Raw genomic sequence first — 26,015 nt, forward strand, 5'->3', positions numbered from 1 at the left:
GCCTCTGATGAGATGTATGATCATTACTGGTCTTTGGTTTTGTGGCACCCAGCTCACTGCATGCATAACTGAAATGCCTTTCTCTGCTTATGGGCCACCTCTGTGTTCATTCTCCTTCCTCCTTAGACTCGCCTGGTCTGCTCCTCTCTACTTCTGTGCCTATTCAGACCTCACAATATTCTTACGTGCTCTTCTCCAGCCATTTCTACTTTATAGCTTGGGTTCCATGCTCAACACAGAGCTACTCTAAAACTTGAGACCTTCCTACTCTTTCTGAAAACTGGGCCATGCATCTCTTCCCTGGAATTCCCCAAACATCAGTGGGGTTTCCATCATCTTGACTCATTAGTGATTGATCTTAGGAGAGGGAACGGGGGAACACCCAATTCTCAGGCTCCTGAGCCATAATTTATTCGGCTTTTTCTTTATCTCATTGCTCTTTCTCCTCCACAGTCAGGAAGTGTTTTGTTTTTTATCTGTGCTTCTTATGGAAAGAAAAAAAAAAATCCTGGTTAGACACAGACTTCCAAACTGACCATTTTTGATAGGATCCATCCTCTTTATATAAATCACTGTTTTCTCTAATAAGGTCCACTTTTATCATTGAAAACCTTAACTTGCAATTTTATTGGCCCTTAAAAAGTTTCAAAATCTGTTTTCTGTCTCAAAGCCTTAGCACTGATTGGTTCTTTGCATCTTTGCCTTAATACTCCTCATTTTCCTTTAAACAATCAATAATACCTCTGACTGAATAGAGGAAGTATAAGGATGTGTAGAAAAGCAAACTCACTAATTAAAATGTTAAGATATTAGCACAGCACACCTTAATTTGAAACACTGTAATAACTTCCTAAGTATACTACCTGATGCTAATCATTTCACACTAAAATCCTGCTACTAAACTACATAAAATACTCCTTCTAACACATCATTTACTTCCTTGGGTTCTTTCAACAGATCCCTTTTAACATAATTTTAGACAAGTCTTTACTCTAAAACTCATATTTCCATGTACATATACAATGCTTGATAATGAATGAGTGAATTCCAAGCCATCCCTGACCTGGTTTTGACTCTTGCATTAGACTTTATTTTTAGCCTATCACTTACACTCAGCCTAATTTACATAATAACGAGATTCATATTAAAAATGCAGTCCCCATTTGTGGGTTCAGCCTGGTCTGAGATCTGGCATCATTCCTTATCTTTGGCAAGAAATATTTAAGCAGCATAAAGCTCTAGACTTAGAAACAAGTCACTCTTATGGCCTAAAAACCCTTTTATAATAGAGTTTTTGCTTTATTCTCATAGAAACAAGTCACTCTTATGGCCTAAAAGCCCTTTTATAATAGAGTTTTTGCTTTATTCTCAACAATCAATTCTTACCCTATTCCCCATCATTATTTGCTGGGCTTTCTTTCTACTCCACTCTCTTTCTTTCTGCATTCAACAACAATAGCACCATCAAGTATTCAATGATATTGTTTTAATTCATTGGAATTGTTCATTTTATCAGTACTATTAAAATGTTTCCACTGACATTTGCAAAATCAAATTTTCCTCCATTTACTATGGTACTAGATCTATGATATGACCCAAAATATATTCCATTTGTCAGGACATCACAGGGCTGGAGGACTAAATCCTCTTTAATGATTTATTCCCACACTTTGGATTCAATAAAATAGTCATATCTAAATTTAGAGTAACTAAGTAACTCATCATAATTTATACACTTGTATAATGTAGTCTTTGGCTAAAAGGTTCTTTTTTCCCATTAAATGTGATATATAAAGGTTACAGTTGCATTTCCTATTTTACATTTCTAGTCTTCTGTATTTCATATTTCACTGCTCTGTGAAAGTCTGTAAAATAATGGGGCATGGGTACTCTAACAGTTTTTTAAAAATTCCTCACGGGAAACATAGGCAAAGTTTCTACAGTTTCGGGCACTCTGTTTGATGACAAAATCATTTCCAACTGTTGTCCCAGGTATTATAGAGTATTTTATTATAACGATGCGTCCTCTCCTTTTCTATATCACCACCTCTCAATGCACTTCTGTAAGGAGATTGTGGCAATACAGTGGTGCTTCGTGATTACTTTGTGGTTCTCTGTGACTCCTTTGAAACCCTCTTTTTCTCACTCACTCTCCCTCCTGGCAGCCTTTCAGGTTGGAGAAAGATCCACTTGTTCAAAATTACCCATATAGCCATGCGTTGAATTAGTTATAGAGAAAGGATCTCTGTTAAAGTCGAAGGACTCCATGATAGCCACATTCTGGTCTCCGGGAGAGCTGCGTGGAAAACTAAAGACATAGATCCGCTAACACTCTCTTAAACGTAACTTACAAAATGCAAATTCAAATGTGTATAACTCATGTATTTCTACTATGGTCATGCTCATTCTTACAAAAGTTGTTTTAAAAATCTGAAATAAATATATTACGGTATCTAAAATAATTCTGTGATTTTATGTCACAGAATACTATTTTGAGTGTACATAGTTTTAGAGTGTTTGTATTTAGTGAATTTTGAAAAGAATCAAGCCTTTCTGTAAAAAACTACATAAAATACTACACCTACAGCGAAGCTAATGTGAGTCCATTTTTAACCTACAATGATTTTTTTTACAGCCAAATAATAGGGCTTTGAATAACAGAACTACTATAATTAACTCAGTTGTCAATGAAGGCAATTTTTCCAGGGCATCCATTCATAGTCTGAAATATTTCTAAATACCCTAGCCTTTTGTCATTACTATAACACTTCAGAAAAGAATGCCTAGCTGCACCTGAATCTTTTTTTCTTAATCCTCTATTTAGGAAATGATTAAAATCATCTCTCAGATGCATTACAAGAATGTAGCGTCAATGTAACTAACATTATGACAAGAACTTTTGGAGAAGTTGGTGCTTTTCATTTGCAAAATGAAAACCACAATTGCAACTCTTCTTATGTCAACAAAATCCAATTCACTATCTGGCTTAAATTGTTGCCTGAGCTGAGAGCAGTCTTCTGACCCACCGGCCTTTACATTTATTTAGTATTTCAATTTCAAGAAAAAAAGAACTAAAGCAAAAGAATTCACTTAAATTCAAAAGTAGTAATCAACACACTCAGAAGACTCACCAGCTGTAGAAAAACTCTTAATGATGTTAATTATAAACTATATACAGGTTTATTTAACAAAGTATAGACTAATAGTTGATTTTTAAAAATTTCTCTATAATGTAAACAAATGTATCCCCTTTGTTTTTTTTGTTTTTTAAAAAATTTTTTTAAGTCATGGCTTTATTGAGATATAATTCACACACTATAGAATTCACCCTTTAAAGTGTGTAATTCAGTAGTTTTTAGTCTCTTTGGAGAGTTGTGCAATCATCACCACTATTTATTTTTAATTTTTATTTTATATTGGAGTATAGTTGATTTACAATGTTGTGTTAGTTTCAGGCGTACAGCAAAGTGATTCAGTTATACATATACATATATCTATTCTTTTTCAAATTCTTTTCCCATTTAGGTTAGTACAGAATATTGAGCAGAGTTCCCTGTGCTATACAGTAGGTTCTTGTTTGGTTATCTCTTTTCAATATAGCAATGTGTACATGTCAATCCCAAACTCCCTATCTATCCCTCCTCTGCAGCCCTGCCCTCCTAGTAACCATAAGTTCTTTCTCTAAGTCTGTGAGTCTGTTTCTCCGGCCCTTTCTTAAAGATATTATTTTCTTTAGGTAATCGGCTTTAAAAAATGAATCAAGATGAGATATTTATGGCAGTAAAATGAAATATAAAAGCATAAGCTTCTAATTGGGAACTTAGCAAGCAGTTCAAGCTTCAAAAATAAATCTATGCCAACAACTAAGAGAGCAGTTCTGTTAAGAGAATGGAAGTACATTTCCTTTCACCCCAAATGTTTAGCATCTTGTGAAAAATCTGTTGATTAAAGGTCTCATATTATTTTTAAATCGGAAAGAGAATGTAGTTTGGGTACAGTATGTTTCTGAGAGAGAGAAAATACTCTGGCTAAAACATTTGACCCCCAAACTTTCCCTTTTCCTGTGATGCATATGTATAGCATGCAAAGTGATGCTGGAAATAATTTGGCTGGCGATAATTTTTCCATCTTTATATTCTTAAAAGGCACATTAAATCTTTCTGATCAGACTAGAGTTAAAAATGTATTATTATTTTCTAGCTAAATTTACGGGTCACTGATCCCCATTTAACCTATAAAGGACATGCTTATCACCACAAGGCCTTCTTTACTGCAAAGCGATTTTATGAAAAAAAGACTGCATGGGGAGATTAATATTATTCCCTAAAGATCTCTGACGGTTTTGCTATACTGATTTCTACCACTTTATGAAGTATATGTCCTCCGGGCAACTTAGCTATGCAGCTGATTTTCCCAGATGCTAGACTGCAGACTAGTACCCTTTGTGGCAATTTTTACTAATTCACAAAACGTTCATTTCTGAAAGGGGCTTGGAATGTCATCACCAGGTGGAAAACTTGTGGGTCCCTTACCAGCACCCAAGATGTCCCGGTGGTCAAGCAGGAAGTTGCAGTGCTCAGTCGCCCAGGGCTGGGCTCCTGCCCCTACAGAGTACCACACCCGCCCTCCTCACCAACCATTCCTCCTCTTTGTCTCTCCTAAGATTTCTACATGCCTCATTCAACACAGATGGTCTAGTATCTGTGCTTTAAGTTTATCCAGCATTGATTACAGGCTTATACTGAGCTAGACACTGCCCAATGCACCAAGGCAAATAAGAAATCATTTCTGGCCTTGAAGAGTTTATGGTAAAAGGAGCTAGTCCAACACTAACAAACAAGGCAGAGCTATTCACAGGGAAGGAACATATAGCATCAGAGCTTGTAGCCACCAAGGGATTCTATCAGGGCTTCCCGGAGGGGATGATCCTGAACTAGTCTTGAAAGAAGAAGGCAACTTGGTCCTTTAAGAAAAAACGGGGAGGACTTTTAAGCCCAGATTATAGCATAAATGAAGGTCTTGAGGGTTTATAATGCTGTTACGTGTCTCCCCTTAAATTCGTATGTTGAAACTCTAACGCCTAAAATGATAGGACTTTTAAATAATTATGGTTAAATAAAGTCATGGGGTGGGGTCCTTACCCAATAAGATTGGTGGTCTTACAAGAAGAGAGAGCTGTCACTCTTTCTCCAAGGGCACACACCAAGGAAAGGCCATGAGAGCACACAGCAAGAAGGCCACCTGCAAACCAGGAAAAGAGCTCTCCCCAGAACCCAGCCAGGTTTGCACCTTGCTCTCTTCCAGCCACTAGAACTGTGAGGAAATAGATTTCTGTTGTTTAAGCCACCCAGTCTATAGTATTTTGTTATGGCAGCTAGAGCAGAATAAGACAAGTACTCCCATACATTTGGGTTACTTTAAAATGTACACTTATTAGACAATGAAGTTTGAGGTTGGTAGTGAGTGAAATGATACTGGAAATATAAAGAAGAAGCAGAGAGGTGAAAAGAAAGGAATGGGGAACAGATAAGGACATAACTCCCCACAGAAACTTTGGATAAGGGAAAAAGAGAAGATCATTCCTAGGGCTCTGGGAAGCATGTCATGAACTCTGACATCTGCAGAGGGGAACTCTTAGCTTCCCTTACTTCCTCATCATTCTGCCCCTGTTTGCAAAGGGGTCAACTTCATTCCCTTGAGCTGGCTGCCTAGACCCACTGGAATTCTGCTTCACTTCCACCTTGGCTCCACAGCACAGAGAAACTGAAGAGTTTAGGGCCATTTTTTGCGGCCTTTGACCTGTGATGGTAGTGTTCCAGCAGCTGTTGCAAAATATGACTATAGAGAATAAAGCTAATGCTGAAAACACAAAATCATTTGCATTATTAGGGTAATAAAATGCAACAGCTTAGAAATTCCAATTTCTCCAAACGAGGACTATGTAGCTATATTGATGAAAAAGTTTACATAACTGGATTAATTATTGAAGACTGGGAAGGGAGAAGATATGGATAAAGGAAACACAATTAATAAACAAGAGCCTCTTTGTTGCTATTTTGATTAATAAACAAATAGTTATGAATATATGTTAATTATTATGAGATAGCCACTTAACAGAATTAAGCACAGGAAGTCTGCTTTCTAAAACACCAAGAATATAAAAATAAACAAAATAGCCTGTAGAACAGAGGCCAAATGGTAAGCAAACAAAATCCAGATAAAATTATCTAAGTCAGACCAACAAAATTAATGAGTATAGTATAAACTTCCCTCTTAAAAGGCAAAATGTATCTGATTGAATAATACAGTGATTTATTACTTTTAAGAGAGATTTAAATAATAATTCAAATTACAGCCGAGGTGGCAACTTACACAAATGGGACTTAAAAGCGTTGTTATAGGGCTTCCCTGGTGCCGCAGTGCTTGAGAGTCCGCCTGCCGATGCAGGGGACGCGGGTTCGTGCCCCGGTCCGGGAGGATCTCACGTGCCATGGAGCGGCTGGGCCCGTGAGCCATGGCCGCTGGGCCTGCGCGTCCGGAGCCTGCGCTCCACAACGCGAGATGCCACAGCAGCGAGAGGCCTGCGTACCACAAAAAAAAAAAAAAAAAAAAAAGCGTTGTTATATATTGACAAAACCACAAACAGTAAAAAATAACAATACTGAGTACCTAAAGCTTAACAGCTTAAAACACATAAAAGTATTAAAAATATAGGAAATGATGTTTTAACCACACAACCTTATCTATCTATCCTGTTAAACATCAAAGGACGATAGATAGACATATGAAATATCTCTATTTTTATATCAGTGTCTATATTATGAAAATTTAAGACATCTGAATAAGGTAGAATTGCTTTATAGCATAACATTTATCCTCTGCTTTTTTTTTTTTGTGGTACGCGGGCCTCTCACTGTTGTGGCTTCTCCCGTTGCGGAGCGCAGGCTCAGCGGCCATGGCTCACGGGCCCAGCCGCTCCGCGGCATGTGGGATCTTCCCGGACCGGGGCTCGAACCCGCGTCCCCTGCATCGGCAGGCGGACTCTCAACCACTGCGCCACCAGGGAATCCCCTATTCTCTGCTTTTCTGTTGGGGGATAATTCTCTATGGCAGTCTTGCCTTTCTGCACATCTTTTGAGCAGAGGCACTGGATGCCTTTGTCCCAGGCTATCTTTCCAAGGCTGCTTTTATAGGAAATAACCTTGGAAGAGAGAGAGAATATCTCCCACTGAATCAAAGTGTTGGCTTGCTTAAAGTCTTGTAAGATAGAGACAGTGTCCTTCCAGAACAAAGGAGAGGCATGCTTACTGCCTTTTATTAAAAAGATCAGGTTCTCGGGCTTCCCTGGTGGCGCAGTGGTTGGGAGTCCGCCTGCCGATGCAGGGGACACGGGTTCGTGCCCCGGTCCGAGAAGATCCCACATACCGTGGAGCGGCTGGGCCCGTGAGCCATGGCCGCTGAGCCTGCGCATTCGGAGCCTGTGCTCCGCAACGGGAGAGGCCACAACAGCGAAGGCCCGCGTACCGCAAAAAAAAAAAAAAATCAGGTTCTCTAAGATCAGGGTTCCTCTCCTGTAAATATCCACTGTGTGTGGAGGTATCACCTGACCCTCTTCACCTGCTCCTATGGAAATCACAGTGTGAGGAACTGACACAAATATGATAACATTCTGGCTACTGCCGCGAGTAATAGAATCCTTTCTCTCTGACTCAGGAACGGCATGTCTTCCCCAAACATTCATATAGGCCTGGAAGCTAACTTGTCAGCTATCAAGTAGGGCAACATCCCAACCTTTCACAGTTCTTGACATTGCCGGTAACTTTCTTCATGTAAAAGATGCAAAAAGTACCTATGTCAATTGATACCAGACCAAAAGCAAAGTCAGTAATCCAAAGAAACCAAAACAATACACCACATTAACTGACAACAATGGAATGAAAATATAAACTTTTTTGTTACTGAAAACAAGGTTCAACCACTTAGAAATGAAAACACACCTTTCTAAAAACTACTGAACCAAGGAAGAGATAAAGAGTAATATACAAAACTGTTAAAGCAAAGGTGGTGCAAAAGTAAATTCATAAATATAAATATTTTTCTGTGTGTTGTGAAGAATCCAACCAAAATTTTAGAAAAAGAAAATAAGATCAATTTTTAAAAAGGAAGAATTGGGTGACAAAATTAATTAATAGGAAATAAATAGATCCAAATTTTTTTTAAAAAATAGAATAAAAGCAAATGTCTAATAACATTAGCAAATGTTAAATAAAATTATGTAATAAACACAACATAATAATACTTTTAGAAATAAATACCAAATTTTGCTGAGGATATCAATATAAGAAAAAAGCCAACGTATCTCCAAATGAATATGAATTTTAAAAATCATAAATAAAATCTTGGAACTTGACACTACATAAAAAATTATCGGGCTTCCCTGGTGGCGCAGTGGTTGAGAATCCGCCTGCCGATGCAGGGGACACGGGTTCGTGCCCCGGTCCGGGAAGATCCCATATGCTGCGGAGCGGCTGGGCCCGTGAGCCGTGGCCGCTGAGCCTGCGCGGCCGGAGCCTGTGCTCCGCAACGGGAGAGGCCACAACAGTGAGAGGCCCGCGTACCACAAAAAAAAAAAAAAAAAAAAAAAAAAAAAAAAAAAAAAAAAAAATTATCAAGTATAATTTATCTCAGGAATGCAAAAAGAATCAGTATTACTCACGTTATCATCATAAATCATTAAAATATTAGGTCAATTAAGAAAAACATAAACATCATAATTTTTGAGCAAGTCACTGAAAAAATTCAATGATCACAATTATTGAGAACACCCATAGCATCCAGTATGCTATCAACATGATTAAAAATAGTTGCTTTCACACATTTCTAACAGTTAAACCCAAGGAAGATTGGCATTAAATGTGGAAAAAAACAATAATGATGTCTAACATCCTTATCAGAAGGTTTTGGTCAATGCTAGAAGACATGACCCAGAGCCAAGAGATAAATAAAAAGACATAAAGAACAATGATTCATTTAAAGAAAATCCAAAATGACATCCTATGGAAAATCTATACAATTATTTCATTTATTACAAGGGAAAAATACAAAAAAACAATAGCATGTCCGTATGCAGGTAATAGCAAATGTAGAAATAAAAGTATATAAAGAAATTTCACTCATTGTTGCAACAAAAATATAAAATCCCAAGAGTCTACTTCAATAAAAACACATTTAACATATGAAGAACATTACAAATATTTTTGAGAGATATAAATAATTCTTATGGGAAGACTATTTCACAGATAAAATTATTGTCAAATTAATTGGTAGCTAATGCTGTTCAAATAAAAATCAAATATGACTTGGAGTCATTTAAAATAATACTAAACTGTATGGAAAACAATCAGGTGAGAATAATCAGTAATTTTTTAAAAAAAGAATAATAAGAGGGAAAGGTAAGTCTTCTCAAATAGTTAGTTTATTATAAAGCCACATCAATTAAAGTGGTGTGGAACTGATGCAAATCAGTAAGATCCTGATCAATGAATATAAAAAATATATATATATCTCAAGTCTTTAGTGACTATCCTTGGGACAGCAGGCTAGTAATTAACTGTGGGGTTGGAGGTGGCATTTACTTTCAATCTTCACTTCGCACTTTGCATCATTAATAATCTGCAACAGCCATAGTGTGTGCAAGAATTAAATCTTTGTTAATTTAAGCCATTGAGTTTTAGGAAGTTTGTTAGCACAGCATAATTTAGCCTATCCAAACTGATAGTCATGCTCCAAGATATAATTTTTCCCAGTAAAGTTTAATGTTGACTCATAACATAAGCACACATTTAAAATATCTTTATCTTAAGTAACAAGGGCTTGAGTGTCTTATGGAACTAGGGTGCAAAACCTTAAACTGCCAGTAGGTGTCATGATCTACATTATGCGATGATGGCTAAAAAAAAGCCTGAGCTTCAGACTCATTAGACTCATTTATGAGTTGAGTGCCAAAGGTATGAAAGTAAGATACATATTCCTATTTGCCAGGCGTTAACTCCTAGTAATAATAATTTTAAAAAATTAGCTCTCTATGGGAATTTCCTGGCAGTCCAGTGATTAGGACACTGTGCTTTCACTGCTGAGGGCACAGGTTCAAGCCCTGATAGGGGAACTGAGATCCCACAAGCCACTCGGCATGGGCAAGAAAAAAAAAAAAATTAGCTCTCTATCTGATCAGTTGTACAATTTTAAAAGTTTGTGCATTGGGTTTCTTCAATGTGGACATTTAAAAAATAATAATGTTTAGTATCAATGTTTGATTGTCACATGGAACTTGATAATTGATACAAAATTACTGAAGCCATTGTTCAACCAGTTAAGTAATTCACAGCACTGTAAAATTTCAGTACTTGTACCGACACCTATAACCCCTTAACAAGAATCTCTATTACAAATACCCAGCCTAAAATCCTTTATTATCCTCCAAACACTGCCTCAGAGGCAATGAAAACCTTCCAGGTTTTCTGGTGGCTTTACTTGTTCTTTAGTCTCCTTTGTTCCATGCATGTTCATGTTTGCACCTAACGCTTGTCAAGTTGCCAGTTCGGGTCTGTAACAGCAAATAAAAAGCAGCAATGATGGAAGCAAAATGGGTAGTTAACAGTCTGCATGGTGTCCATAATAAATAGCTGTGAAACTGCATTAGGAAAGTAGAATCTACTCTGGAGGCATGTTCAGGATACAAATACACCCTTCTGTTTTACAAAAGTAGATACAGCCCCAGGGGAGACTTCCTGAAGACCCCTGCTCTACACCAATCAACATCAACTACATCCCTCTGAAGGTAAAGTAGCTGAGAAGTTGTTCTTTCTCAAATACATGTTTTTCTTTGAACCTGATGGATTTATCTGGTATTCTGTGGTGAGAGATGCCACAAAAACATTTGTTTTATGGACAAGTTTGATGACTTCAGTTTCCAGCGCTGTCTGCTTGACAATTTTTACAAGTGGTAAGTTCAAGGGAAAGAAAATTTCTAAAATTAAAGATCAGTTCTACAAAACATAAAAACTATACTAGCCTTAAAGGTTTGGAAGAGTCCGTTCTAAAGTATGAGCACCTCCTAATGGCCGGTTCAAAGAGCAAGGCCACTCCACTTCCATTTTTAAAGTTAGACATTTAAACAAAACATTAAAAAAGTCAACAGTGTGATAGCTGAGCATCCTTTTGTTCTTTCCTCCCCACTTACCCCCTCCTCATTTGTTTTTTCTTGCTTGCTTGTTTTTAAGATATTGTAAGCTGACTCAGAAGAAATACAGATTTTTAAAGATAGCATCGATCACAGAGAGCTAAGAAATTATATTAGCTATAGGTTTTGATTCAAAGGAGAACAAAGGTGGAGAAATGTTTAGTGAAGACAAATGTGGTCAAAAGCAATTTTAAACAAAAACAGAAGTTGGGAAATGGTAACTAAGGTTACAAAATATTTATTTATTTATTTATTAACATCTTTATTGGAGTATAATTGCTTTACAATGTTGTGTTCGTTTCTGCTTTACAACAAAGTGAATCAGCTATATGTATACATATATCCCCATATCCCCTCCCTCTTGTGTCTCCCTCCCACCCTCCCTATCTCACACCTCTAGGTGGTCACAAAGCACCGAACTAATCTTCCTGTGCTATGAGGCTGCTTCCCACCAGCTATCCATTTTACATTTGGTAGTGTGTATATGTCAAGTCTACTCTCTCACTTCGTCCCAGCTTACCCGTCCCCCTAGGTTCATCAGAACCTTTTTTTTTTTTTTTTTAGATTCCATATATATGTGTTAGCATATGGTATTTTTCTCTTTCTGACTTACTTCACTCTGTATGACAGACTCTAGGTCCATCCACCTCACTACAAATAGTTCAGTTTCATTTCTTCTTATGGCTGAGCAATATTCGATTGTATATATGTGCCACATCTTCTTTATCCAGTCATCTGTCGATGGACACTTAGGTTGCTTCCATGTCCTGTCTATTGTAAATAGTGCTGCAGTGAACACTGTGGTACATGTCTCTCTTTGAATTATGGTTTTCTCAGGGTATATGCCCACTAGTGGGATTGCTGGGTCATATGGTAGTTCTATTTTTAGTTTTTTTAGGAACCTCCATACTGTTCTCCATAGCGGCTGTATCAATTTACATTCCCACCAACAGTGCAAGAGGGTTCCCTTTTCTCCACAACCTCTTCAGCATTTATTGTTTGTAGATTTTTTGATGATGGCCATTCTGACTGGTGTGAGGTGATACCTCATTGTAGTTTTGATTTGCATTTCTCTAATGATTAGTGATGTTGAGCTTCCTTTCACGTGTTTGTTGGCAATCTGTATATCTTCTTTGGAGAAATGTCTATTTAGGTCTTCTGCCCATTTTTGGATTGGATTGTTTGGTTTTTTGATATTGAGCTGCATGAGCTGCTTGTATATTTTGGAGATTAATTGTCAGTTGCTTCACTTGCAAATATTTTCTCCCATTCTGAGGACTGTCTTTTCTATTTATTTTTATGTTCAAAATTTTGCACAAAGAGTTAGGAATTTTCGTTCTGGAAGAATATTAATTATGATATTGGTGTTTACAATAAATGCAATGTTGTGGAGGATCACGTCTTTTTTACTGTTAGTGAAGATTTTTAACATTAACTTTGGGAAACTCAAAATAGCAAATATATTTTTACTTTAACTTTCATAATAATCTGATTTTGCTATATTGATTATAGGAGATGCTGTCAGTAGTCTGAACTGCAGGACACAGAGGAATGCCAAAGGATTCCTTAAAGGTGTACATCATGTGCAAGCAACTTGATTGATTTTGTGAGTTTTAAAAATTGACAAACAAAAAAAACAGGAAAAAAGATATGTACCACAGAGGAACGCCTTTAAGGTTTTAGTCCGGGTCTTGGGTTAGTTTTTCTAGGCTCCACTGACCAAACTAAAGAATTTCCTCCTTATTCTGATCCTGATTTCCTCAGGCAGGAACTATATGAACTCATCATCCATTCATCGCTAGCTTTTGCCAGGCACATGGAGTAGAAAAATCTCTCTAGAGTCTTCATCGTCTGTGTTCCTGCTTACCATGGTTCTCCCTCCCCGCCAGCGTGTTCCTTGTCCCACTGTTTCTTTCCCCATAAACTCTATAGTCTGTACAGAGCTGCTCTAAGTTGACCTGTCCTCCTTAGAGCTAAGGGTAAAAGAAATTGATTGGTAGTTTTGTTCTTGTAGTTTGTTCTCACTCAGAGGAGTTCTCCAATCTGCACAGTCTTTTAAAAAGTCATTTTAAGAGTAATTATTTCCTTTATTATTAAAAACCAGCTTTTTCCTCCCATATGTAAATAAATTCGTTATTACTAATAAGTGGTTTCCTACCCAATTCTAATGAAAGGTAAACCAGATACTCTCAGCAGGAGAGATATATTTCTTAGAACTGATTATCTGGAAATAAAAATCTTCTGGTGAAATGGTGAATGATTTCTATGCATCTGTTAAATGGATGCTAAGACCCCTCTGAATTCCAAGCTTGCAATCATCATGTGGCTAAAATCTTTATAAATCCCTATAAGGTGAAGTGATGGTACCCTGTTGATTAGCAAGATGATGAAATTCGACCTCATAAGACTTCGAAGAAATATTGGGTTGACCAAAAGTTTCATTCAGGTTTTCCGAAAGATGTTACAGAAAACCCAAATGAACTTTTTGGCCAACCCAATAGAAGGTTTATACTAAGTGAGAGTGAAGAGCAAGTAAATATTCAGTCAGTGATTCTCAGCACCAGGCATGTTAGTGGGGAAAGTAGTAATGACTGTCCCCACCAGGAACATGTCACAATATTTTGGGGGGCAAGTTAAGGTAAAAGCACCTATTGATTCACATACATTTATAGGGTTCACCTCCCCCAATGAAATATTTTTTTTCTAGGACATTTTAGCACCCACATATAGTATGAAAACACCAGAAAAAAAAATAGTTGAAGACAATTGTACTAATATATATACATATATATATATATATATATATATATATATATATATATATACACACACACACACATTAGTTAATGAGATACTTCTTTCTCATCTACTTTAAATTTCAGGTTTGGATTACCAATGCTGTAAATTTATATCTTATTATTGTCTACTGGAATCATGAATCTAGCCATATTATATAGATAAGTACTTCATTCTGCATTGTTTTAGCTAGTGAGAAAGCAAGTGAACACATTAGGTGAATACACACCCATGAATTGCTTCAACAGCATGTGGTAAAACCTTAAAAATAGTTTTCATAACTATTATGTACGTTGAGGATAGAGCACTTATATTTTTTTAAGTTGAAAACTGTAGGGGCTAAAACAATGATTTGGGACTAGGTAATTTGTGGAGGTGACACTATTTCTCTTAAAACATGGAGAATGGGGGTGTCCTTAATTAATTGGAGGAGGGGCTGGGTCCCAGTGGGAGTTCTAAGCTGCTGCCATGGACATGGGCCTCCCTTGAGACTAATGTGTATCTCATCCTTGGGATGGGATAGATGACCAACTTAGACAGGGGAAAATATGAGCAATCATCCAACCTCCAGAAAAACCGAGGGCTTCTTCTTTTCTCTGTCAAGCAATAAGTTACAGATTAAATCTGGACAGAGATAAGTAAGGTCAAGCCAGCAGCAGAGTGCAGTGTGGCAAGAGTCTGTCCCAGCTGGGGAGACTCTTTATACACTTGTGTGGGGCAGACATTAGAAGACTCTGAACTCATGACCCAGGGAAAACTGAGGCAGGGTAAGGTGGCTTATCAAAATGTGGGAGGATTAAGTGAAATTCTGCATACTGAACATTATCCCCAAGAAAGTCTCTCTAACATCAAAGACAGAGACAACAATAAACCCTGCAAGAAAAGCAACAGAGAAGAAATCAAGGTAATCCAGTAAGCAGAAGACAACGTTTAAACAATATGTGAAGCGATAAGAAAAACTCTCACATCCATGAAACAAGAGCAAGTTTCTAGGAAAGAAACTATCAGACAACCAAAAGCTCTTGGAAATTAAAAACATGATCAACTTTTCAACAGCAAGGCTGGAAGAGAGAGCTAAAGAAATCTTCCAGGAAATTTATTTAAAAGAGAGAAAGAAATTGCAGGATGGGGGAGGTGAGAGAGATAAGAAAACTAAGGATTAATCTGTGAAGTTCTAAAAAACAGAAGTTCCAGAAAATGAAGGAAAAAAATAAATAAAAGAAGCCAACATGTCTTCTTTAGTTAAAGCTTATACTACCTCACTAACGAATAGTGCTTCTTTTTGACTTAAAAACAAACAAAAAAACCCAAAAAGTCATTTTACGTCATTTCCACCTTTACAAAAATAACTCAAGAGGAGAATTTTTGAAGTGTAAACAGGGTTTTAATATTTGTTGAGGCAAACAATTTAAGAGTTGAGAGTTAGCAGCTCACAACCCCACTAGCAAGCGTCTGAGTGAAACTTTCTAACTGGCAGCGGTGACGACTTGCCCTTATTAAGAGATGTGCAAATTCTGGGAGAGGACAGACTGCACTGCCATGGATGGACTGTTACTTATCAGTTGCCCTGTTGTGTGGCCCTTCCTATCTATTCTAGATGCCAAAAGGCTGTCCGCACGCTCTTGTCCAAATTCCACGTCCTGTGTTTTTTTTTGTTGCAAAAACTGAGCAAATGTTTACTGAACAATTACTAGGATTATGACCTTGTCCCTATCCTGTAGTTTGGCCATAGTCCAAGTTCTATCCACATACGAGCCCCTTCCCTCATTAGAGAGCACAAACCTCAGGTACTTTCTTTAGTCCCTGCCTTCTTCTGATGTTCACTTGTGTCCATTTGTCCCTGCCTCTTCTCACCCCTTCCCTCAGAGCCCCGATGATCAGACTCCTTAAAGAACTCTTCCCTCAACTGAAGACATCAGGTGTCCTAGGGATCCTCAAAAGAGTCTGAAATTTCATGTGGCTTGGAGAAATTCATTTTGAAATGCAAATACGTGTTTTTTATTGGCCATCCTAACAACTTCAGCAGTGAGAACATTGCCATCTCCTGCAAACTCGTTTTTGAAAAACCTTTCTCAGGGATGACTCAAAATAATAGACTTCCCAGAAGGATAATGCTTATTTGTGATATCACTCAGCTCTTTTGAGCTATGTAAAGAATGAATCACAGTGACATACATTATAAATTCTGTGATAAATGGGACTATGGTTGATATTTTGCATTCACTGTTTAAAAGGAAATCTCAGATTGTATCTTTCCACAGAACGCTGTAATATAAAGAATCAACTCTGAATCATCTGTGAATGACCATGGTGCACATAAGAACATAATTTTCTCAAGTATCTATGCATGAACATGTGTTGCTTTTGTAACAGAAAGCTAAATATGTCATTTTTAAATTTTGTGGATAAATGAAAATTTAAAAGGAGAAAGATTTAATAAGCACTTGGTGGCTTGTTGGTTATGCCATATCATTAAAATGTGACTTAACTTTTGGAACCAGTTCATCATTCCTCTTGTGATAGCTGAATCCACAGCCTTAAAGAATTCCATGTATTTCTCTAGAACTTCTCTCTAAAGAACTAAATAGGCTTTATTGACATCCTTTTCTTAGTCCTCTCAGCATTTTTTGAGGAAAGTGGAATTATTTCTCTTCTACAGATGAAAAAACATGTAAAGAAATGAAGTGGCTTGTTTAAGATTATTCAGCCAGCCATTGACCTGGGAAGAGAACACAGGTATCCACAGTTTAATAAATACTTTATCAACTGCCTCTATTTTCACTGGAGGAAAGGGTACAGTCAATATAAGTTTAGATACTAAAAATGTCTCACTATCGTCTAAACACTGACAGTTGTATTTCAGAACTTTCCAGAAAGCAGAACTTTGCTTTTAAAAGGACATGAGGGCAAAAGCTTGGCACCACTAAACGTTACCAGAGTCTTCAGTATGATTTGTTTTCTTTTCTTTTTTTTTCTTTTTTTTTTTTTTTTTTGCGGTATGCGGGCCTCTCACTGTTGTGGCCTCTCCCGTTGTGGAGCACAGGCTCCGGACGCGCAGGCCTAGCAGCCATGGCTCACGGGCTTAGTTGCTCCGCGGCATGTGGGATCTTCCTGGACCAGGGCACGAACCCGTGTCTCCTGCATCGGCAAGCGGATTCTCAACCACTGCGCCACCAGGGAAGCCCTGTTTTATTTTCTGAAGAGACGTTTAGCTTGAGAAATAGGCCGTCTGACTTTTAAATAATCCAAAGTGGTGCCCCATAAATACTCACGCTTCTGCTGTAGAAGGTAGATTTCTTGAATAACATGCAAATCATATTTTCTCAAATATAGGTGATCTTCAAGCAGGACTCATGAAATCAACTAGGAAACCTGGACTCTGGGAATGAGTAGGCAGAAAGTGGTTCGAGAACTTTCAAGAGCCAGGTTCACAGGAGAAAGGCTCTGAGCAAAATGCATTGTAGTCCTGGTCTTGCTATTATCAACTTCTAAGATAATTCAAAAATGAATTAGTTTTCCTGTATGAAATCAATATATTAACACTGACTATATTGTTCCTATGAATACTTTCATATTCTCAGATTTGTTTTTATGCATCTTACAAAGCCACCGAATTTTTTATTACTTTTATCAGCCTGTGTGTTACTTACAGAGCCATTACGATCTACATGAGAGATTTTGGGTTGTTCTGTAAAATTTGAGCCTCCCGAATAAAACTCTGATTAAAAGTGTCAGCTTTTTTTTTTTTTTCAATTGCAGACAGAACTGGAAGAGGTGAGAGGAACATTCACTGAGATTCCTGAGTAACTCGGCTCCAAATCCTCAATGGAAATAATCATACTTCATACATGTACAGATAAAAAGCTAAGCTCCTACTGTGTTGCTCTGTGTTCATATCAGGCTTTCTTAAGAAATACTGGTATATTATCCACATTTGGGAGAGAGGGAAAAAGAACCTCAGAAATGTTCAGAAACTCACCCAAGTTCATGGAGCTAAGTCTACCTGAATTCAAATCCATCATCTGTTTATTACACCCTTCTACCTTCCAGAAAGGGATTTGGTGGCGCTCCTCCTAATACAGGGGCTGCTTGTGAATAACTTCCCTCATCATGCAAATGTATAACTAACTCATTTTCTCACTTCCTTGACTGTATATACTTCAAGTGATAAATCTGTTGATATTTTCCATAAACACTTTGAGTTTCATTTTCAAATACTAAAAAAAAGAAAGGTAAATAATATTTCCAAACTAGAGTGGATTGTTTTTTTAAAAGCCAGGTTTTTCTCCTAGTATTGGAACAGATCATGACTTCTCTCGGTGAGGATCAGATGAGCGGCTGGCTTGCACTTGGCTATAGGTTATATCAGAGATATGACTCTTGAAATGCCAGAATCACACTAAGTCCCGTGAGATGATCGCACTGAGAAAGGCACCTGAGAACGGAGACCAGTGAAAGGAAACGCAGACTTACATCTCCAATCACACATACTTTGAAGAGCAAAATACCTGAGAGAAATACTAGACAAATCCCCAGCAACATTAAATTTTCCTTTTCTGGTTTTTAATCCATCCTCATTCCACATAGGTGAATTTTTCTAATGTTAAAAGAGACTCCGTAGGGGAGACTGGGAGTAAGACTGAGTCCCAGCCAGGGTTCTTTACTTGCCAGCTGGTAGCCTTCTGTACGTCTTTAAGCCCCAGTGTTCCTGTAAAATGAGGAAGTTGCACAGACCACCTTTACGTTTCATTTACAACAGTCCATGACTCTAAAAGGCCTATGAACCCAGGGAAGGTCAGTTTTAACAGACTAAAGCTGGCTGGGGAGGAACCTGCAAATGTGACGGCCACTTCCTAAGGGACAAGGGATAATCCCAGCTTGCCCTGGGAGACAGGGAGAGAAAGGGGGAAGCGTGGAGGAGGGTCTTGAGTTAACATTTGGGGACACTCAGCTGGGTGTCAGAGGCCAAGACTAGTGTGTGCCCTGCCCCAGAGGTGTGTGCGGCTGGGAGGGGTGTGTGTGCAGACTTGACAACTACTGTTTGCATTTCTTTCCAAAGACAGGATCCTTTTAGAAAAACATTCACGCAATGTATGTTTAGCATCTCCTGTTTGAGAATACACACCAGAACAAAAAGTTATCATGACTTTTCTTTGAAATGAACGTTTAAAAAGGAATCATCATGGCATTGACATGCATATGAAAACTTGCCATGCGTGCAAGAGGCGTCATTTATTCAGTCTGTCTGTAATGTTTGATGCAGGGATTCATTTGCAGACCTCTTGTAGTAAATTGGCAGCAGCGCCTAGGTCAGAAATCAAGGGATTAGGCTGATTTTCAGTGTTATGAGTCCAGCCTTAGTTTTAATTATTATTTTCTTGTTTTCCCCCTCTTTCCCCCCTTCCCTCACAATCAAGCTGTTTCTCTGGGTCACTGCCTAAGCCCCTGCAGCCCTGGAGCTGTGCAAGCTGATAGGAAGTCTTCAGACTGGCAATGCCTTGAGGAGAAGCTGAAATCCTGACAGTTGGGTCACCACTTGCCCAGAGAAATGAAAGGCCCCATTAGATTACCTTTAGAATGGTGCAATGGAAGTACCATTTGTGTTGGGTGTCAAAGTCAGCACTAGATCTACTTTCATTAGCATCAAATGGATGCACAAGTCTCCAATAAGTTGATTTGAGACTAGGCTATCCCTTCTTGTGATCAAAGGCTGATTAGCAAGGTTCGGCTGACCACGTGACCAGGTTAAACTCAGGCAAGATTCCAAAGCAGTCCATAATCACTGAAGAGTGACAGGCATGGAAGTTGGACATAAAATAAAAAAGTAAAAAAATAAAATGCTGCCAATGCTTACCTGTCTGATTGAAAACTACTGGAGTCAGAGAATTAGCTGACTGACAAGCAGTCCAAAGCAGTTTTTGAAGTCATAATAAGAGTTTAATTTATAAGGGTCATGGTGTTTAAAGCTTCAAGCAAATAATACTAACAAGCAATAGTTATCCATGCTGAAATCTCTTCTACCTTTACATTAATCAGAATGGCAGTAAACATCAGTGTATATTGCTGGGAGTGGTGAGGATGTAACTAAAGCCTCAAGTCCAGGATCACAGCTTAATTCTTAGGCATAGAGATGGGCTCTATAAATTCCACTTTGGAATACAACAAAGGAGATCCCCATATTGCTACTAAGTGTTTTACTATTATGCATGACTCATTGAAAGTGGAATTTATAAGTACCCTATTGCAAGGAGTAATTTTAGGCCAATCAGCCATAGTATGACAATAATATCTAGCAAAGAAAGAAGAGAAAGAACAAGTGGGGCCTTTTGTCTTTAAGTTTAATTAACATGACCTTCCTTATTCTTTTGAAAAGAAAATCCAGGAAAAAATTTTGAGTTTCATTTTAAAAAGGCCTACAATATTATGTTTTAATTAAAATTGCATAAACTTCCCTATGAATATTGAATTTTTAAAAGCCTAGCTAGCGACAGTACATTATTAAAAGCTGCATCACTTATGTCAAAGAAATTAGTACTTGATTTTTAGAGATTCATTATCAAGTTCTTAAATGATCAGTATCCTGAAACTCAAATTCAAATAATCTTAATACTTCAGTTACCCGAAGCAAAAGAGTAATGTACATTAACCGTAACGAAGTTCGATGACCTCCGAAGCGCTGAAACGCATAGAAAAAAACCCGTATTTTTATTTACCTGAAAAACCTTAAAAAAAAAAGTTCTGACTAAAACTTAATACCTCGCCAAAATCAATTGCTCCTCACCCTTCCCTCCATTCCACAAATGCTTGTGACCCAAACTTGTAAAGTCTCTCACTTTTTGTGAATCACTCCAAGTTCATGCCTTAAAAGGAGGAAGCAAATAACCTTTACTTGGTGCGAACTCTGAATCAGCCATTCATGTCTCAGATAATCCTATTTTCACGGCAAGTTCTGGTTTTATGTCGTTTCCCTCTTTCTCTTTCTTTCTTTCCTTTCTTTTGTTGTTATTGAGGGTGGTGTACGGAGGGAGTCAAAGTCCCTTAGACCGTTTGCTAAAAATTGTGAACAGTATCACTAACGAGTAGAAAGAGACAACGGGAGATTTCAAATAAAATAACACGCACTCTCAACCCCCCAGAGGGAAAAACAACAAAACAATCACACACAAACTTGGGCTGTTCCAGCACATCCGCAAAGGAGGGAGAGGTGCGTGCGCCCGCCCGAGAGAAGCCACGGGGCCTCCCCACTCCAGGCCCGCAGGTGGCTCGCGGCGAGCGCCGCAGACAACAATGGCCAGGATGGGCTTTGCCTGCGTCGCCAGTTTGCTGTGTCGGCCCCGGCCCAGAAAAACAGAACAGAAAGAGAAGCGTGCGTGAGGCGACGGAGAAGGCATTCCCTCTCCAAAGCCTAATCTCTGATTCCCCTTCGCGGTCCACAAATGAACCCGCCACCAATCAAGTTCCTGCGCAAGTTCTTTTCTTTCCCGAAGCCCCTCCACCTGCCGGGGCGGTGCTCTGCGCACCCCAGGCCTCCCTCCGGCGACCCCCCGCTGGCTGCAGCAAAAATGGGGCGCTTCGGCTGGGCGGGGGCGGGCGGCTGCATCGGATCCGGCCGGCTACCGCTGCAGCTTGGTGGCCTCCGATTGGCCACGACGCGGGCGGGGAAGCTCGGCGGAGGAGGGAGGCGGGGGCGAGGGCGGCGGCGGCGGCTGGAGGAGATCCGAGCGGGGAGCGGGCTGCGCAGCCAGGCAGCTCGCGGGGCGGGCGAGCGCGGGGAGAGCGGCGGCGGCAGCTCGCCCTGGTCGCGCTCGCGGAGGACGAGCGGGGCGCGCAGGCGGCGGCGGCGGCGGGGGTTGGGGCGGCGCGCGCGAGTGAGCGGCGCGGGGCGAGAATCGCGGAGGGCGGGTTCCCGGCGGGCGGGAAGCAGCAGGGGCAGCCGCGGCGGCAGCTAAGCGGGACGGAGCCGCGGCGGGAGCGGCCGCGCCGGCCCCTGGCCTCACCCCCGCGGGCCGAGGCCAGAGAACAGTCTCCAACTCTCCCAGGGACCGGAAAGGGGAGCCCAGAGGGGTCCTCAGCCCACACGCAGCGGGGGCGGCGGGACAGCTGCCCTTTGTGGGCGCAGCGCTCACGGCCCGAAGCGCCCTCGCCGCCGTCTTCGTCGTGCCGAGCGGCCCTGGAGAGGGGACCCGGAGGAAGCAAAACCCCGAGACCGAAACCTCGCGTTGCGGAGCTCCTGGGGAGTGCCAGCCGCTCTTCTTCCACCTCCGCATCCTCCACCGGCCAAGGTCCCCGCCGCCTGCATCCCTCCTGGCTTCCGCTGCGCTTTGGGCAGAGCAGAGCAGCCGGCGCTGCCACCGCGGCCACACACACACACACAGACACACACACACACACACTCACACTGACACCCTCACGCGCAAGCCCGCCTTCTCCCCCGCCCCCTCCCCAGCTCCTTGATCTCTCGGTCTGTTTTATTACTCGTGTTGCGAGTCCCGCGGACTCCGCGGCCCGCTATTTGTCATCAGCTCTCTCTCCATTGGTGGGGAGCGGGGAGCAGCGGCGAAGGGGGTGGGGTGGGGAGGGGAAGGGAAGGGGGTGGAAACTGCCTGGAGCCGTCTCTCCGCGCCGCTGTTGGTGCTGCCGCCGCTGCTGCCGCCGCCGCCGCCTCCGGCTCCTCGCTCGGCCCCTCTCCGCCTCCATGTGCCGGATAGTGGGAGCGCCGCGGACCCTGCTGCCGCTGCTGGCGGCCCTGCTTCAGGTACGCGGCGGTCCCCGCGGGCCGGGCCGCGGGCGGGGTGGGGCGGGCGGCGCCGGGTCCCTTTGTTCCCCGCGCCGCTGCGGGGCCCGGCTGCGCACCCGGGAAGGGAGTTGCCGCACCGCGCGGCCGGGAGCTGCGCAGACACTAGGCTTGGGTAGGGCGCAAGGGCAGGGCTGCCGGAGCCAGCCGGTCTCCCGCGCCTCTCTTGGCGGGTCCCGAAGGGACCGATCGCGGGCCCCCTCTGCTCCTGCGGGGTCAGGCGAGCTCGCGGGGTGGGGGGGCCGTCCCTAGGCAGCAGAAAGGTGAGGTAGGATAGCACTCCGGTTTTGCAGTTTTCTGCGCTTCTCGCCCTTAGCATTGAACTTTGCTCCATTTTTTGTTTGTTTGTTTGTTTATTTCTGCAGGGATGGGTCGCGAGTTTGCAGTAGGAATTCTCACTCTGGTATCTTAGTTACGGGACTTGCCTCCACCCCACCTCACCCTGGCACCCGCGCGCCTCCCGGTGCCCGAGGGCTCCACCGTCCTATTGTCTTTACCGCAGCTTAGAGTTGCTTCTTATTTTTTGTTTTCCTGCCCTCACAATGTTTTTTTGAGTCGGTCCTACCTGAAAAGAAAACCTCGCCCCCTAGCCCCGAAGAGTCTACGCGGGTCGGCGCCTCCGCACCCAGCCCCTGGCCCCGCACGCCCCTTATCCCGCCGGGCTGGGAGAAGTTCCGTTACTCGGCTATTATTTTTCTCCTGTCCGGCTGCCTCTGCCCTGCGTGCGTCCTGGGGGCGCCTTTACCGGGAGCTTCCGCACTTTTCATGCCTTCGGGAGAGCGCCAGACAGCCTTTCCCTGCTGTCGGTACCAGGAGGCTCCTCCGCGGCAGGAAGCACCTGCTCCAGGCTGGTCACAGCCTCCCTCCCCACTCCGCGCCGCCGATCCCCAGCCCGGCCGAGCGCCCAACTTTCCCGCGGCGTCCGCCCGGAGGATATACCGAGGCCCCTCCCGGCTGGCCAGTCGGGTCTTGTGAAGCTACGCCACGCGCCGCGGCTGCGACACCCGCGCTGGGCGGGGTCCGGGCGGGGGTCGCGAGTCTGCCCCCGCCAGCGGCGGGGGCCCCAAGCAGCTGCGAGAGAGGGGCGTGTCCGCCTTCACTGTAGGGCCGGATCTTCAGGGGAATCCGCCCAAAGGGCCCCCAGCGCACCGCCGACGGCTAGGGGTGGCCGGCCGGTGGCCGCTCCAAAAAGTGCGGGCGCGGCTTGGAAGTGCCGCTGCGACCGGGGCAGGGACAGATGGTGCGGATCGCCCCTCTCTGTGGTCTGCGTGAGTCAGGGCCTGGCGCGCTCCGGCCGCGGGCGCCGGGGGCTGGATCGGGCTGGCGCCCGCGGTCTCTCACACTCCCTCGCGCCACCCCCTAGAGGGGTGTGGGCCGCGGCTGCGCCGAGCCCTGTCCATGGTGCGCCGGCTCCGCGCTCTCCTCCCCGGGGTCCAGCTCTCCTACTTTCCGGCTTTCTCCCTCCCACTGACTCCCGGGCCGCCCGGGTCCCGCCGTTCCTTTCTCCTTTCTTGGGTTTCTCCTTTTGTTCTTATCATCTCCAGCTGGTCTTTTTCTCTCCCCTTCCCCCATTCGGCAGTCCGCCCCCCCCCCGCCCCCATTCTCTCTCCTGACTCGGGGGGTTTCAAAACTGTTAAGACATTTTGGCCTCTACACTTTTGGGGAGTGGATGGAATTTCTCCTAACTTGGGGGAGGAGACCTGCCAGTCACTTGCTAACAAAAGTACCTCCTGTTATAAAACCGCCCTTTATTCTTGGAGCGCACACTCATTCTTTCACCTCCTGTCACTTCATTTATTGTTTCTTCTTTTAAAATGGGGTTTATTGAAGAGGTTAGGCTGAATGGGGAAGAAGGAGAAAAGTGCTACTTCAAGTGTTTGAAGTTAAGGGGAAAGCAAGATAAACTTAACCCTGTGGACATCAGATTTAAAAAAATATATATGTCATAGATTAAACAAATCTCACTTTAAAAAACATTATGTTTTGGATATCATGGCATGGTCTGACTTATTTACAGGCAACTTATAAGTCCTAAGAGTGTGAGTCCAACAGTGGATGGTATGCTCACCAACTTTTCGATCTGAAAGTAAGTTTTAATTGAATACTGTGCAGTGAAGTTAGGACAGGAGGAGACGTTTGTTGGTCGCTAATAACATGGGACTAAAGGGTGTACCACTGGAGCAATCTCATTTCCTCTGAGTCATCTGCCTTGAAACCAGGTGTGGATTTTGTAGGTCATTTTCTTTTATTTCCTTAAGCATTTAAAAAATATATCATTTATAAACGTCAAATCACGCCCTTCCCTTTTCCATTGTATGTTCTTTCTCAGTTTCTTCCAAGCCAATGTCATGTTGACTTTTATAAACCTTGAGGAAAGGGGAGATTAAAACGTTGTCATCAAGTTGTTTGGCTTATTCACAGGTTCGAGTCAAGCAATAACATTGAGTGATTTGCAAGGTCATTAGAAGTGGAAGCAGAGCAGTTTATGCAACATGAGTTTTAGGGTTAAGTGCACCTTGTGGATTGTACACACTGAGATTGGAAATGACTTTGTGCTAATGGTCTGCTTTACACACCAGAATAACACAGATCTATCTGCAAGGTGAAAATGGCCCCTCTGCAGTCATCTGCTATTAAAAGTCTAGGTTTTTGTTTGTTTGTTTATTCATTTGTTTTCAGGCCAGACTAAGGAGTCACGAGTTTTAGAAAAGAGAATGAGTAGGTTATTAGTGTAGTTACGGAGCCACCTTATTTTTTCAGACCAGTTAAAGAAGAATAATTGAATATTCAAAAGGACTTTATGTCTTTAATTAACTGAAGTGTTCTTTTACTTGGAACACTTCTTTTTTTTCACTTTGAGAGAATTTTTACTAGTTGAGTTATTCTGTTACCTAGATTTACATAATTCTAGTCAATTTTGCATATTATGATATTCAGCTTTAAGATTTTCTCTATTCTTCCTCATTTTAGCTTGAGACATTAGCATTGTCCTATTTTTAAAAAAGCAGAATTTGAGCATTAAACTTCACTGATCAAGGGATATCACAAAGTTATGACAAGTTTTCCTTTTAAATTATACAAGTGACTTTCAAATCCTTAAATAGATTTATCATCAGGAATAAAAACCAATTTTACTTTTACTACCCATCCAGTAATGAATAGATTAGAAGCCTGCTTTGTTTTTCT

The 26,015-nt window shown here is 41.6% G+C and overlaps 1 protein-coding gene and 1 long non-coding RNA gene across 3 annotated transcripts in view; one reads left to right on the forward strand and one right to left on the reverse strand.

The window, feature by feature from the left end:
* LOC136792646 (uncharacterized) overlaps nt 1–21,852 on the reverse strand; it is a 33,993-nt gene extending 12,141 nt beyond the window's left edge. Inside the window, exons 1-2 of one of the 2 annotated variants that reach the window (XR_010836732.1) lie at nt 19,247–19,340; nt 6,373–6,581 (exon numbers count right to left, since the gene is read on the reverse strand). This is a non-coding gene — a long non-coding RNA (uncharacterized lncRNA). Of the gene's footprint in view, nt 1–6,372; nt 6,582–19,246; nt 19,341–20,918 lie in introns of those variants that run through there. The other variant, XR_010836733.1, reaches the window with a different exon arrangement.
* Nucleotides 21,853–21,936: 84 nt separating this feature from the next.
* The window catches only part of CDH2 (cadherin 2), a 216,817-nt gene continuing 212,738 nt past the window's right edge, over nt 21,937–26,015 (forward strand). Inside the window, exon 1 of the mRNA XM_059039741.2 lies at nt 21,937–22,790. Coding sequence (XP_058895724.1) covers nt 22,731–22,790 — 60 coding nt within the window. The 5' untranslated portion in view covers nt 21,937–22,730. The remainder of the gene's footprint in view (nt 22,791–26,015) is intronic.

This window comes from Kogia breviceps, chromosome 15 (genome assembly GCF_026419965.1).
Source record: "Kogia breviceps isolate mKogBre1 chromosome 15, mKogBre1 haplotype 1, whole genome shotgun sequence".
Lineage (NCBI taxonomy): Eukaryota > Metazoa > Chordata > Mammalia > Artiodactyla > Physeteridae > Kogia > Kogia breviceps.